Source organism: Salvia hispanica, chromosome 4 (genome assembly GCF_023119035.1).
Source record: "Salvia hispanica cultivar TCC Black 2014 chromosome 4, UniMelb_Shisp_WGS_1.0, whole genome shotgun sequence".
Taxonomy (NCBI): domain Eukaryota; kingdom Viridiplantae; phylum Streptophyta; class Magnoliopsida; order Lamiales; family Lamiaceae; genus Salvia; species Salvia hispanica.
The window spans coordinates 25,305,309-25,321,363 of record NC_062968.1 but is presented as its reverse complement, the minus strand read 5'-3'; the positions used below and the strand labels follow the sequence as shown (position 1 = coordinate 25,321,363).

General features: G+C 34.3%; 3 protein-coding genes across 4 annotated transcripts; all 3 read left to right on the top strand.

Annotated features, from left to right (window-relative positions):
* Positions 1 to 7,300: 7,300 nt before the first annotated feature.
* On the top strand, positions 7,301 to 9,705 carry LOC125217866 (transcription factor ICE1). The gene is made up of 4 exons (XM_048119429.1): positions 7,301 to 8,087; positions 8,335 to 8,565; positions 8,730 to 8,900; positions 9,462 to 9,705. The coding sequence occupies exons 1-4, from the start codon at positions 7,371 to 7,373 to the stop codon at positions 9,543 to 9,545; spliced, it is 1,203 nt and encodes a 400-aa protein (XP_047975386.1). The 5' UTR covers positions 7,301 to 7,370; the 3' UTR covers positions 9,546 to 9,705.
* Positions 9,706 to 10,988: 1,283 nt separating this feature from the next.
* LOC125219137 (zerumbone synthase-like) lies at positions 10,989 to 13,232 on the top strand. Its single transcript, XM_048121019.1, has 3 exons — positions 10,989 to 11,105; positions 11,227 to 11,331; positions 12,315 to 13,232. The coding sequence occupies exons 1-3, from the start codon at positions 11,086 to 11,088 to the stop codon at positions 13,108 to 13,110; spliced, it is 921 nt and encodes a 306-aa protein (XP_047976976.1). The 5' UTR covers positions 10,989 to 11,085; the 3' UTR covers positions 13,111 to 13,232.
* A 1,748-nt stretch (positions 13,233 to 14,980) lies between these two features.
* Positions 14,981 to 16,049, top strand: LOC125185641 (syntaxin-22-like). Of its 2 annotated transcripts, none has more exons than XM_048082199.1 (4): positions 14,981 to 15,256; positions 15,322 to 15,415; positions 15,633 to 15,723; positions 15,857 to 16,049. In XM_048082199.1, the coding sequence occupies exons 1-4, from the start codon at positions 15,096 to 15,098 to the stop codon at positions 16,015 to 16,017; spliced, it is 507 nt and encodes a 168-aa protein (XP_047938156.1). In that variant the 5' UTR covers positions 14,981 to 15,095; the 3' UTR covers positions 16,018 to 16,049. The 2 variants fall into 2 exon arrangements, with proteins under 2 accessions (XP_047938156.1, XP_047938157.1); XM_048082200.1 differs by having other exon boundaries at positions 14,992 to 15,256; positions 15,633 to 15,772.
* The last annotated feature ends 6 nt before the right edge of the window (positions 16,050 to 16,055 follow it).

Here is a 16,055-nt window from a genome sequence, read left to right as displayed (position 1 = left end):
GAAAAGGAAATCATGCGTAATTTATATACGAGCTAGGAATGTGAGATTTGCCCTATATCCGCGTTTACTATAATGCACCGGTCGTTTTGACTTGCCTAAAGCTAAATACGGAGATTATGATGGGTAGTATAGTCATTATACCTTGTCCATACACTTTTAATTTTAAATCATAATTTTTAGTTATATTTAGCCTATCAAATAAGTTTTGATACTCCCCCCATGATGGAGGAGTTTCTTTTCAGCACGGGAATTAAGAAAAATTGTATTAGGTGAATTAAGCAAAGGGAGAATAAAGTGAAAAATGAAAAAGGTAGAAGGATGAAGATAGAAAAAAGTAGAAGAGCATCCACTATAGGAGAGTCGCGGCTCGTGGCTCGGGCGTGGCCCGGCCGCGGCTCCCTATTAGTGCGAAACATGGGCGTTTGTGGCGGGGGGGGGGGTGCCCACGAGAGCGCCACTCGCGTGGCCCGGCCGCGGCTCTCCTATTGCAGCGGCCACGAGCTGCGGCTCTCCCTATTTTCAATTTTTTTTTCTTAATTCTCTAAATATACTCATTTTTTTACCCCATTCCTACACAAATTCTTTAAATATGCCTATTTTTAATTAAAATATACACAAATAAAAAAATAAATTATTTGATGGCTTAGGCATGTCCACCATAGTGTAAAACATGGGCGTTGGTGACCCCGCCACGATTTTGTGGCTTGGCCCGGCCAACTATAGTGGACACCCTAAAGTAGGTGTGGAAAAATGTGTTGACTTTTACTAAAAAGAGAAATGACTCTATTACTATGGAACGTACCAAAATGATAAAATGACTTTATTACTACGTATGGAGGGAATATTTAATAACATCACAATTTTTCTTATAATGTTAACATCGAAATTAATATAATATGACAACAAAATCATATATTGACATATATAACAACAAATATGATACTATATTGTATTGTTATTATGTCATGTGATTTTGTCATATTAGTTTCAGTTTTGATCCGCACGGGACGAAATATTAACTAAATTTTTATGATTCAAATGGTAAGTATCTCCAATTAATAATCTATATTTTCAATAGTATTTTTTTCTTTCAGTAAGTGAATATTATTAAAATTTTAAGTAAATGTCCTCTATTTGAAATTGCATTAACAATAACAAAATTTGCCAAAACACATTCCCTCAAAAAATACCAGAACACATGTAAATATAGCTTAATTAATTTGCCAAGAAATACTTTCATTAAATTAGTAAAATAGAAAAAGGTCAAACTAATTGGTTTATTATCAGTTAAAGATGAATAAATACGAGAGACAGATAAAAGAATGACATTTGACGAGTGCATTAAAAACAAACCTGGATAAATCCTCCGAAACACGAAAAAATTTACTCATGATTGATGTTTCAATTCCAATATCAACTTACATTGACTAGAAATGCAACCACTAACAATGGAAAATCAATTTAATGAATACATCCACGTGTTACCAACAATACAAATAGGGAAACAGCCAACATTCTTGGTGTTATTACCATCAAAGAAGCTGAAAATGCAATGTATCGTTGAATCTCAGTCGGTTTTTCACTAGCGTTGCAGCACCGTGATTGAAGAATCTTCGACACAAAACTTTTGTGCAATCGTAGAGCTGCACCCCAGAAGGCCCGTCAGGAGGCATATGATAGGCATGGAATGGCTGAACACTCCAACAAACGAAGAAGACACGAGAGAAGTGGGGGTGATTCTCGCATTCATGTCTCGTGTCACGCCTTGACTATCGGGTGCTACTACTACTACTCGGAGATACATCTCATCATTGGCCTCATTGTCTCCCGTCGTCACTATCTGGAGCCTGCTCCTACCGGACTTCTTCCTGTGAAGGCCTTGTCGGTGTCTGCGTGGTGCCAGAGAAGACACATCTCGTTCAGGGCTTCGGGCATCATGTTTAACTAGACTGCTACGCACGAACAAGCACAGCGGACCGTTGGGAAAGTTTTCGAGCTCTCCTCCAACTTCCAGATTTCGACATTTTTCTGTCCTTTTTGGGCTATATTTTGCACATTTCTCACTGAACACGTCAAAATATCAAAATAAATAACATATGCAAAAAATGGACATGCAATGCAACTTTGATACTCAAAACGGACCAAACAATGATATTAAAACAGTGCAAATTTCGAGCGTATCACTTATCTTAGAAGGTAATTATATAATTAAAAAAAAAAAAAAACTAATGAACTCTAAGAGAAGAAGATAAATTTAAAAGGACAAATAAAATAACTAACTCTCTATTTTCTTAGAAAATGATGAATAAAAGTCTTGAACAACAATATATATTAATAGAATAAATCAAAGTCTAAGTCAATTTTAACTATATATTTTAATAATTTAAACATTTTATATAGCTTGAATATCAAATATAATTAAAAATTTATATTAAATATAATCTAAAAATAATTGCAATAAACTAAAGAGGAATAAAAAAATATTTAATAAATTAATATATTTAATTTATTGAATTAAAAGTATTTAATTATTAAAATATATACTACAAATACCAATAAATTAGAAGGATTAGTATATGAGCCATATGACCCTCTTTCATTTTTAGCCCAAATAATTAAATAAATTTTTATTGGGCCTTCCTTTTAATTATTTACTGCAGCCCGTATAATTTAAAATGGAGTTGGGTAAAAATAATGCTTCTGCTTTTTAGCCCAAAAGAATTAATACTGAGTATTATTATAGCCCAAACCAGAACTTGACCCAATTATAAATATTTCTCATCTTCTTCTTCTCCATTCTAACCTACTCTCTCCGTTCCACAGTAATCGAGTCATTCTATTTTCTACACTCATTTTACAAAAATGATAATAAATAGTTAAAGTAGGGAAAAAGTAAAATAAGGGAGTGAATAATGTAGATAAGATTTTTATCTACCTTATTCTGCCACTTACTTTACTATTTTATTGAGACATTTCTTTTCGCCATAAAATTTAAGAATAGTGTGTTAAATGAATGGTGAATAAAGTAAGAAAATGTAGAGAGAATAATGTAAATGAGAGAGTTACTATTTATCAAAAATATAAATGACTCAATTATTTTAGAACTTTCTAACATAAAAAAAATATTAAATTAATATTCTTCATAGAATTTGTAATGGTATTTATAGAGATTTCAATCTTGATTTGGGAAGCTATTGTCTCTTAGTAGACAGCCATCTTGTCCTAAAATTTTGTCTTCGTTTTCTTTCGCCCAATAGACATATTTACCATATACTTTCAAGTTTTCTGCCTAAACCACTTCGGATGGTACTCCTAAAAATTTCCCATTCTTTTTATATATATATATGTGTGGATATAGATTATGATTGATATTCCGTGGGTAGTAGGCAAACTTAACTGCGAACATTGATATGCTCAAGTTGAGAGTAACTAAATCGAAATTGATTTGGCCTACAAGAGAGAGAGGTTCTGAATCAGTTCCCTAACCATCACTACATATCTTATTTTATGTTTACTATATAAGGACCTAAAAATATACCTTTACGTATTTTATTTAATACGCACTAAATATGTCTTAAAGAGTACTTCACTCGTTTAATTAAATTCACATATAAAATTAGAATCCACAATTTACTAAAGTTTTGCACTCACGTAGGTGATTAATAGAGAGAGGAGTCACGAGGAACTTGAGGTTTCAATTCAACAAATTTATTCCACTCAACTAGCTTGCTACTCATTTCATTTGAATTTAAATTTGGTTTCAAATTGGCTGGAATTTGGACTTCTTCCATCATCACACTAAAGAAACATCAAAATTAAAAATTTACATTTGAATTCAAACTTTTTTACCCGAAGCTACCGTATGTTACATAAACAATAGCATTAAATGTTAAGATCGAGGTAAATGAAAACTGAAATCAAAGAGTCAAAAAGAATTCCAATTTACATTTTCAGAGACATTTTTATGTGACATAATAATTTGATTTTAGAAAATACCCATCGATTAAAAATGTCAAGTGTTAAACTTCGTGTATATGATTTATTTTATTTTTTGAAATGTAATTTGTTTTATCGGCTGGTTTTTAATTAATCACCGGAACAAATCATGGTCATTTGCTCTCTAGAGTTTTCTTCGTCTTCTTCTTCTTTTTAAGTAAGGTACGTGATTTTTCACCAAGCGTACACCATGGTAAAAATGGACTTGGTGGGCAACCTAATTATTATGATTTTGACAAGAATGGATTATAGTGAAATAATAAAACAATGAAAAAGTATTAATCGTCCTACTCTTAGACATTATAGGGAGCCTATTACATGCAATAAAAAGGTAGAGTAATACTAGGTTTGGTACTATGTAATTTTCCTACTAAACCTCCATAGTAACATATTTGTTCCTCTTTCCTAGGATAAATGTTACCCAAATTCAGTATAGCTATGATACGTACTTCATAGATTATCTTGAATCTTAAAATAAAATCAACCCAAATATAGTATGTGTGTCAAATGAAGGTTACAAGAAGTATGAATCGGAAGAGGTGAGGGTATTGGCATACACCAACATCAATGTTGGCCAGTTTTTCGAGAAAAGGGGCTAGAAAATATATAAAAAATAAACGCAAAGTGCAGAAATATGACCAATTTGTAGAAGGTGAATGAGAGACATAAAATTCTTTGATGGTTCATAATCCGGTGCATGAAATGAATCTTCTACCACCAATACTCAAATAGTGTGAAATATGAGATTGATTTGAATTCCAGTACTCCCCCATTTGCATGAACTATTTTTCTATTAGTTTATTTATGAAATTTATTAACTTTTTAATTTAAGCATGTTATTCTATACATCATTTTATTTATAATTTATATTAATATTATGCTATTAATACTGTATAATTCACTCTTCACTAACATTACTTACACTATCATTTATCTCTTTCTTTTTTACTTTACCAATTACTCCCTTCGTTCCATTGTAATAGAGGCGTTTCGTTTTGAGAACTCATTTTGGAAAAATAATAATAAATAGTTAAAGTGGAGAAGGAGTAAAGTGAGAGAAAGACTATTGTAGATAAGACTCTTCACTACATTATTCTCTTTCTTATTTTACTCTCTCTCCACTTTAACCATTTATTATCATTTTTTCAAAACGAGAGCTTAAAACGAAACGCCTCTATTACTGTGGAACGGAGGGAGTATATATTAAAATCTATACAACTATTTATACTTTTTAAGAGCATCCCCAGTGGGGGCGGACATCCCATAGCCTTTCCGACGGACTTCCCAAAAACACCTCCTGCCACGTCATAATGAACTCCCATAGTCTTCCCAGCACTGCCACGTCATAAGGACTTCCCACTGTACAGTGGCAGACATCCCATAGCCTTCCCGCGCGGACTTCCCCCAATAAAAAAAATTCACAAATTCACCAAATTAAACAATTTACGGAATTAAAATTTCACCACGAATACGGGGAAAATATGAGCCTATATATAGATTTAAAATAATAAAAAATAAAAAAATGGGAAGTCCGCGCGTCGCCGCAATGGCGGACGTCCGCACGCCCTTCCCGTGTCCGCACGGGACATCCGTATCCGCCCTCCGTCGCCCCAATGCTAGACTTCCCGCACGCCCTTCTCCGAAGGCTCTCCGAAGTTCGCCAGGGACATCCAGCGTTGAGGATGCTCCAATTAGGGACGGAGTATCCATTCTTTCACTTTTAAAATACAAACCCATTTTAAGTACTACTACTATTAATTTCTCTTATTGTTGGGCTTTTCTTTCAAGTACAATAAAAACACATACACAATAGTCAATAGCAATGAAGATTGAAGACGATAACTAATGCAATATCCCAAGCCCACGACAATATCTAGAATTTTCTAACCGTTAATGTGTTTTAGGTAAATTTTGGTGGATTCGATTGATGATTATACTCATTTATGGTTGTTTATACAAAATATTTTTTTAGTAGATATACATGAATTATTGTCTACACAAATTGAGTTGTATTCAATACACATTTTTCTATTTCTAGAGTGCCATTTTTTCTTTTAGCAAAATTATCTAGTATCCTATAATTTCTTTATTTTATCTACCCTTCAGTTTTATTATGTATATTTTATTTAATATATGTAATTATCCACTCTATACTCGTTTGATTGACTCACTTATATTTTATCTTTTGTTTTATTTGCTATCTATTTAATAATTAAACACTAATAATTTAAAGAGTGAACTACGTAAATGGTACCTGATATTTCAATTATGCGCATAAACAGTACCTGATCTTTGTTTTATATCGTTTTTGGTACTCCATGACAAAAATAACACTAGGTACTAAACATGTGATTTTTTTGTCATGGAGGATATTTCTGAAAATTTCAATTAAATAGAACCAAATATGTAATTTTTTTTTTAGTTTCTTATTTCTTTTTTTCTTCTTTACTTTATTCTTTTCTCTTCATTTTCTTCTTTCTTTTTTCTTCTTAGTTTATGTTTCATCTTTTGTTTTTCTCTTCTTTTTCTTCTTTCTTTTTATGTTTTATACATACATCTAATTGCATTCATAATATAGATCAATAACAAAATATCTAATTAAATTAATTATTTAAAGTAATTAAATTAATTGAATATTTTTAATTAAATTATTTATACTCATTTTAGGATAGAAACACCTAACTAAAAATATTCAACTCTTTATCATTATGAATACAATTCATAATTTTAAATTTTGATTAAGAATATATTAATTAGTTATTAATTTAATATAAAATATTAATTATTATTTATTAATCACTGCTGGTTTTTACTATTATAACAATAATATTATTATAATAATTAAATATAATTATAACTATAATTATGATTAAGTATATTTAAATAATATTAAAAATAAATTAATTATTAATTTATAACATCAAAATAATAATATTAATATTGATTAATAATAATAATGAGAAAATATATTATAATATCACTTTTGGTACTAATTTTGTCAATACCCATTATATTCTTTATGACACAAATGGAAAAATAAATTTGTTTAGAGGGCATTTTGGGATGAAAATTGCATCAGGTACCAAAAATGTGATTTATAGATACTAAAAATGATATAAAACAAAGATTAGGTATCATTTATGTGCGAAAGCGAAAGATCAGATACCATTTATATAGTTCACTCTAATTTAAATATTATGATAAAACTTGTCTTAGTTAACTTCAAAAGAAATGAGTCATTAAATAAATGACTTTATGATAAAATTTTAATTTATTCCCCCTCTCTCATAAATTACTGAAAGCTAGTTACCTTTTCTGCATACGTCTGTGCATTCTGCAGCTCTCTTTTACAGATAAAACACACACACACCACAATGCCGAGGTCGAACGGCGGCGTTTGGATGGACGGAGAAGAAGACGAAGCCATCTCATGGCCCCACAACGACAACGCCGCCGATTGCTTCATCAACAATGCCATGTACGCCCCCAATCCATTCCACCACCCTCAATTCACCTCCCTCTTGTTCAACCCTCTGGATTCCTCTCCCTCCCAACTCGACCCCTTTTTACCCCCAAAATCTATGCTGCCCTCTCTCTTCGATTTGAGTTTCGACCAGACCTACTCCCCCGCTCCCGACGCGCCTATGTTTAATGGATTTAATCCCCAATTTCAATTTTCCGACGATTGCGTCGCCGCCATTGGAGGTGCTGCTTTCGAGGGTTTCGACAGGTCTAAGCTGCTGAGGCCGCTCGAAGTCCAGCCGTCGGTGGGAGCGCAGCCGACTCTGTTTCAGAAGAGGGCGGCGCTGCGGCAGAATTTGAGCGACGAGGGTTTGACAAGCGTTGATGATACAGGGGGAATGAGTATGGGGAGGAAGAGGAAGGCGGAATTTGAGGATGAAATGGAGAATTACGATTCCGATGACGCCGCGGAGAAATTCGGCAATAATTCCAACGCCAACAGCGGCGTGACCCACAAGGGGAAGAAGAAGGGGATGCCGGCGAAGAATTTGATGGCGGAGCGGCGGCGGAGGAAGAAGCTCAACGACAGACTTTACATGCTCAGATCCATTGTGCCTAAAATCAGCAAGGTAGGTCTCGATTCCCCCAATCCACTAACAATTTTGTGCAATTTGTTTGGGGGTTTCTCGGATTTCAGTACTACTACTAAAATTTATGCTACTGAGTTTTTGTAAATGTAAATTCTCTCCTGCATTTAATGAATCAGAAATATAAGAGTGCATGTTTCTGTGCTGTTAATATTGGGAGTAAATGCTCCATTTCTGGTTTTGATTTATCATTTTCTGTTTTCTTTTCGGTGAAATGATTGATTTGCAGATGGATAGAGCTTCAATTCTCGGCGATGCAATAGATTATTTGAAGGAGCTTTTACAACGGATTAATGAAATTCACAGTGAACTTGAAGCTACCCCAGCTGGATCTTCTCTTATGCATCCATCACCGAGCTTCCATCCTTTGACGGCCACCGCGCCTCTCGCCCTCCCTTATCGCGTCAAGGAGGAAATCTGCGCAAGCTCAGCTCCCAGCCCCAAAAATCAACCTGCAAGGGTACATTTATATGCATATTTTCTCGTGTTTGATTGTTCGATTGCATGTTTATTCGGATAATAAGCTTTAGAAGATCAAAACTCTTATGGTGTACAACTCAAATTTCATACGTGCGAAATGGTTTGACATGCTTCTGAGCGTTGTGTGCTTAAATTTTCTTATAGGTCGAAGTAAGGTTGAGAGAAGGGAGGGCTGTGAATATACACATGTTCTGCGCCCGTAGACCAGGTCTCCTGTTGTCGGCTATGAGGGCTATGGACAACCTTGGTCTGGACATTCAGCAAGCTGTGATAAGCTGTTTCAACGGCTTTTCCTTGGATGTGTTCCGAGCAGAGGTAGATTTCTAAAGTAAATGTAGTTTTCTTGGTGGTATGCATCTCATGACATATAGATTTACCCTACAGATTACCAGCATGCAGTAATCTACGTGTTTTGATTTGTTTATGGTTTCTGGAAGTAATGAAATGAAGCACTTGTTCAAGAGGCTCTTGGAATGAAGCCAGAAAGATAATAAAGTAAAATGACACTCTGATGAATTGATAGGCAGTACAAATTTGAAAGAAGAAAATAGCAAAGTATGTAAAACTAGAAAAGATTTTTGTTGAACATCAAGAACATGGATAGCTAAAAGGCTGACTGACACTGTCTGAATCTTACTAGTTGAATAAGATGTAGAAGTAGTAACAATGTGATACTACTATGAGAAATTGATAATTTATCGTCTTGTTAGTTTCAATTTCTCACCTTGCACTGCATCATCCTTCCCTTTTATGGGAGTGTCTTTCTCGATGATCTGTAGGCGTTCGTTGTTCATGCATCTAAATGACATCCTTTGCTCACTCTCGGTTGATGTGTCCTAAACTAAGCTAGTACACTGTCTCTCCTCTCTATATCAGCAATTCAGGGAAGGGCAGGACGTGTTGCCGGAGCAGATCAAAGCGGTGCTCTTGAATTCTGCTGGATTTCATGGTGTTATGTAGGTTTGAATCTGTCTTAGCAAGCAGAGTCTAATTGCTGGATTATGAGTAGGTATGACTGCATCTGTTAACAATGAATTCAAGAATCAAGCTAGTGTTGTTAGATACAATCTGATTTGTATTGAAAATTTCCAATCTATTTAATCATAAATTTTGTGATTTACATTCCAAAGCAAATACAAATAATGTTATTATGCTTGTTTGTATGAAGTTAGATCATTCATAATTTTTTTTTATCTGAATCTTTAAAAATTAAGCAAACGGTTTGGACTTTGGAGAGAGATGCAGTTTAATTTGTCTACTAGTACATGTTAGTGGGACCATCAATTCACATGTGTTGCTCTATCTATTAATTGACCAAATTGTGTAGTCCCTTTCTCAATAAACAAGAGAGTTCCCAATCTATTAAGTTTGCTTCCCATATATTTCTTCAATAATTTTAAGCGGAATATTCCTAAATAATGAGTAATTATTTTTTAATACTACTAATTTAACAGCTCCACTTTTAAACCTTTAAGACAGATACACTTTTTTTGGTACTAATATTTATAGATATTTTTTAGATTTACGGAATCTGTTGGTATCCTTAATTAATCATAACTTCAAAAAAAATATTAAAACTAGATACTATATTAATTCAGTTTAACTTGAATATTAGTATTGGGCTCGTTAAATATAATAATTAATTACAATAAAAATATATCCAAATATTTAACTGTAAAATCTATTGGACCTCATGAACAAGCCCAAAAATAACGTATTTGTATCGTTTTTAATTGGGCCCGCGCTCACTACAATTCCTTACGAGTTTATATTTCTTGGTCCATTTCACACAAAAGATGGAGTACCATAATTTGCAATATTTTATAGTAGTAAATAATACTATTACTATAAAATTTGAAAATCTTAGATCATTCAAATATTTTATATAAAAATCTCATATCATACAATATTTATTGAAATCTATACAATAAATCTTATTCAGATTAATATTTTAAAATTTAAATTGGATAAAACTTGCCTTATGGAATTTTACTACCACTTCCAATGTTATGATGATTACTTTATTTACCAAAAATATCCGTTTTCCTTTTCATCTTCAACACAATTCCAGTTTTATTTTCCGATTTCTAAGTTTTTGTTAATAATGTATTGATAAATACGACCAAGCGAATCCATACTTGATAGTTGTATTTAATAAAATGGCTATTTTTGAAACAATATATATAGTAGTAGTAGTATCTAAATGGATATGACGATATTCAAATCACGAAATTATGATGTCAGCCACTAAACCATGATATGAAAAAAAATGAGGCATTATACAATTTTATAATGTAGCGCGTGACAGATCTGGACCCCAATCTACTTAGGTTGGTCCACCATCACTACAATAAATCGGTATATATGCTACTTCCATTTCATTTCCTACCTAATTAATACTTATGTATATATATATCGTTTCTTCACACATATAAACACAATCGTAAACCAAACGTTATAGGAGTAGTATAGAGAGAGAGAGAGAGAGAGAGGGGTCGAAATGCTAAGATCACTAACAAGGTATGGCTCTCTAAAAATAAAGCGTGTTTCATTTTCTAATTATTTATTCCCTTTGCCTTTTCATCATTATCCCGAAAAAAGCAGATTGCTAATGTCGTTTTTGTTTGCATGCGCCACTCAGATCACACCCTAAAACGCAGATTGCTGATGTCGTTTCGGCTTCGATTACAACGAGGTTTTCCTCCGCCGCCGCCGCTGCTGCTTCTGCTTCTGCGCATGGACGCCGGTAATTACTTCCTTCTCTCTCTTTCTACATGTATATATGTGTGTTTAATTAATAGAGGGAAAAAAACGATGCGGTCCCTTGTTTGGTGCCGGCTTTTAAGGCTTTGATGCCGACGCTTTGCATTTCTTTTTTTCTCAGTGTTTAATGTTTTTTCTTTTGCATGCTGCCTTCATGAATCATCAATCGCCATCTTTTTTTTTGTTTTTTTCTATTAAATTAATTTGGTTTCCAATTTCGTTAAGAATAAATATTGGTCAACGCTTGGCAGCCTGGCGATGCCTCTTTTTACCTGTTAATTTATTAGTAACTCTTTTTGTTTTGTTTTGTTTTGTTTTATTTTGTTAATAGTTAATTAATCCCCAGTAAAGTGATATAAAACGTAGTTCTACTAGTAATAATCTTTTCTGCACAGGGATCACCACTCAGCAGGAATCATTGTATTTAATCTTGTTGCTGGGTGATAATTATTAAAGTCAACGGGTGATTGCATTAAAATTAATCTGCGGCTGAAGTTTGAAAATCCTAGATTAATTTAATGCGTTCATGTCCTACTTATTTATAAATAGTTATATTTAGATATAGATCTTGATCCTTCTCGTATATTTTGAGACTACCTAAAAATTAACATATACTGTATACTTTATTTTGACCAAACTGTCAACATATATACAAAGAGTGTAGTTTTGTAGTATAATATGCCAAATAATTAATTCCTAAAACTTAGTATAACTGGCAAAAACAATACTATTAAAGTGTGGTCGACAAACTACACTTCAAGAAAGTGATACATCACTAGCTCAAAATTAGTACTCCAACATATGAATAGACACTAGTAATGCATTATTGAAAGACATTCTAAAACATACATGATGAGCATTTGTCCAATAATTCCACCCATATGCACACTTGTTACATCAATTTTTGTTTTGTTTGTAATTTACAAGGCTCAAGCTCATCTCGTTTACTAATCTCGTCACATGCAGTCTCGAAGGCAAGGTAGCCCTCGTAACTGGTGGTGCTAGAGGCCTCGGGAAGGCCACCGCACGTGCATTCATCCAACAAGGAGCTCGTGTCGTGATTGCTGATGTCAATACCCAATTGGGCCCACAGGCGTCCCTAGAGTTGGGCCCACATGCCCAATTCTTACAATGTGATGTCTCGGTGGAGGCCCAGGTCTCGGATGCAGTCGACCTTGCCGTGGCCAGCCATGGCAAGCTCGACATCATGTGCAACATAGCCGGGATTGCGGGGTCGCCCTTCCCGCCAAGTATCGTCGATCTCGACCTGGACGAGTTTGACCGGGTCATGGCGGTCAATGTGCGAGGCACCATGGCCGGGATCAAGCACGCGGCCAGGGTGATGATCCCCGTGGGGTCGGGCTCGATCCTATGCACCGCAAGTATAAGCGGGCTGATGGGTGGGCTGGGCCCGCATCCGTACACCGTGTCAAAGTTTGCTATACCAGGGATAGTGAAGTCCCTGGCAAGTGAACTGTGTGGACACGGGGTTCGGATAAACTGTATTTCACCGTCTCCGATTCCGACACCATTGGTTATCGAACAATTTAATAAAATAATGCCGAATGCGAGGAGGGAGGAGATAGTAGGGTTGATCAATGGGTTAGGGGAACTAAAGGGTGCGATTTGTGAAGAGGAGGATGTGGCTAAGGCCGCATTGTATTTGGCTTCGGATGAGGCCAAATTTGTGTCGGGCCATAACCTTGTTGTGGATGGAGGATTCACTAGCTTCAAGAATCTTAATTTTCCTAAATTAAGTTGATTCATGTTTCCTACTTAAAAAGTTGTTTTTTTTTTCACATTGTCGTAGAGACAAAGTATATTTTGATGTTTGTTTGAATGTTTTAATATATTATTTTATAGGGATGTGATTCGTTGCTAATTTTTTAAGTTGGTAACTCATCATGCGGTGTATTAAGTTGGTAACTCACAAGATGGCATTGAGATGTGAACATAAACTTAGTTGACATATTAATACATTGTGTTGACATTGATATTTAAAATGTCCACATAGTATATTAAAATATTAATACAAATTTATATTGACATTTTAATAGTAATTTAAAAAGAGTGAGCGTCATAATGAACCTCTTTTTTTATATATTACTCATTTGTTTCAAATTAATCGATTCGCATTCATATTCTTTTTTTGACAGTTGTAACTTGCAAGCTAAATGAGTTAATTCCACTTGGTTCTCGGCACCTCTTTTAAAGTGGAGATAGAAAACATTCGATATTCGTCGGCACCTCTTTTAAAGTGGAAATAGAAAACATTCGATATTCGTGCGTTTAGGTTTGAAATTCGCAACTCAATTTTTAATCCAAAGCCCACGGTTCGAGGAGGCCTACACCGTCAAAATCGACCAAAATTGAATGTATTGTGGTCCAATGGGCTTAGAAGGTAGTAGTTGACAATAAGATTTTTTTTCTATGAAATCTTTAGACTTTAGATTAAAATAAATTTATAAAATTAATCACCAATGACATTAGCAAATTGTATTTATGAGAATGAATTTTATTTAATTTTATGAGGTTATTAGAAATGGCGGGAAAAAAATAATATCCAAACGAATGTAATACTCTATCAAAAGAAATTTGGTTTGTCCATATTGGAGAATAAGCTTGAGATTACGTGAAAGTGATCACTTAAGAGGATGAGCGTGGAGTTAACTTGTTGAAAAAAATCATGAAAAAATGGCAACCGTTGCCCACGTTGCCGAAAAGAGATCATGGTGTGATATGGTGAAAGGAAAAGGATAGAGCAGTGCTATTTGATTTCATCATAATCGTTGTATAATTGAAAAGGATATTACAAAATCAGGCATTGTCGATTGTACACATTGTTGGGTTACAAACCCATCCCACATCGGATGAAGAAGAGAAGTTGAAAGGTGTATATAATTCATGTCCAACCTCAATTAGCTTGAGGCCTTTTGAGAGTGATCCAAAAACAAATCCGGTCAGATTTGACCCAAAGCGTTCTGAATCCATCAATTACCGCAATCTACTCTCTTGCTTTCATTCTCTTAATATCTTTCAACATTTTATTTTAGTTTAAATACTATAGATATATACTTTTCTGTCTCTAAAAATATTCTACTTTTAATATTTTTATTAGTCTTATTATTTTTTAATAATATTTTAATTATATTTTTTAACATTTTTTTATTAATTTGTATTTAAACATGCATCATTTTTAACTTACGATTTCTCGTAAATGAAGTAAAAAAATGCTACTAGTATGTTTCGGAAGTCGGCTATGAATGTACATGAATAGTTTTTGGTGAGGTGGCCCAAAATAAATGGTGCCGACATATATATAAATATTCAAACGGCCTAACTGCGAGTACAGTCACACTATTAATAAAATTAAATACTACCTCCGTCCCTAAAATTTGTCCTATTTTTCTATTTCCGTCCGTCCTCCAAAATATGTCTCATTTCACTTTTTACCATTTTTGATAGTGAACCTTTTATTCCACTAATTTATTTGTATTTATATTTTATTATAAAATTAATAAATAAAAATAGGATTCACGCTCTACTAAAATTTTCAACTTATTTTTTATCCACTAAAATTTTCAATTCTTTTTTGTTATCTTTCTTAAAGGTGGTGTGGGGTTAGAGTGAGACAAATTTAGGGGAGGGAGGCAGTATATAAATTTATTAATACTATATGCATATGATTATCAGTTATCATACAGTCACAGTGTTGGTTACGAGAGTGGCACCAATTTCAAATGCAAAATGAGCTTCCAAGATGTTGGCATTGGCAGCAAGCCTACATCTGGCGCCAAAAATCAATCGGAATCCGCCTTGTTTCAGGCCAACACCGCCCTCGCCGCTTTCCGTCGCCTTGTTGATGCCATCGGAACCTCCAAGGACACCCCCGATCACCGTCTCAAATTGTTCGTTTTCCCTAATTTCATTTCCCCCCCTTTTCTTCTCTTATCCTACTACTATCACTATGCAGGCGAAGTACAAGGCAACGTATACTGGACTTGCTCAGGGACGCCTCTGCTAAGCTCAACTCCCTCACTGAATCCGATCTCCCACACGACCTCGATGTATGCTGCTCTACTCTCTCGCTAACTATTTCAACCATCGAATTTTACCCTAGACCTGTTCTAATTCAATTCCAGCTTCGATCATGATTTTAGGTTGACTTTTGGTACTAGTTAGTTGGTATTGTTCAATTACGACCTGAAACTATGCTCACAGCAGCAAATTTCATTTGTGGGCAAATTATTAGTGGAGTAGTTGAATGACTGTTTTTTTATTCAGCCAAATAGGAAAGTTCAACATTCCAAGCTTGCTAAAGACTTGCAAATTACTTTGCAAGAATTTCAAAAACTGCAGCACCTAGCTTCTGAACGTGAGTCTAAATTCTCTCCTGTACTTCCTCTTCCATCCTCTATAACTATGTAAGAAGCTCAACTTTCTATTCACATGCGTTGCTCGTTATATACTCTTATCATTGACATTCTAAATCCCCCGTTTGCTGCAAGTTCTACCCCTGATGACCAATATGCAGAATCCAGCTTTGAAAGGGAAAATGATGACTCGTTTCTCATGGAACAAAAGAGGTGATCATGATCCTTTCATTCCTAAAACTACATTCTTCTTGTATATTGTTTTCAGTGCTAAATTATGTGTTCGAAGAACTTAAAAATCTCTATTGCCAGCAATAATGTTCAACTAGCAAAC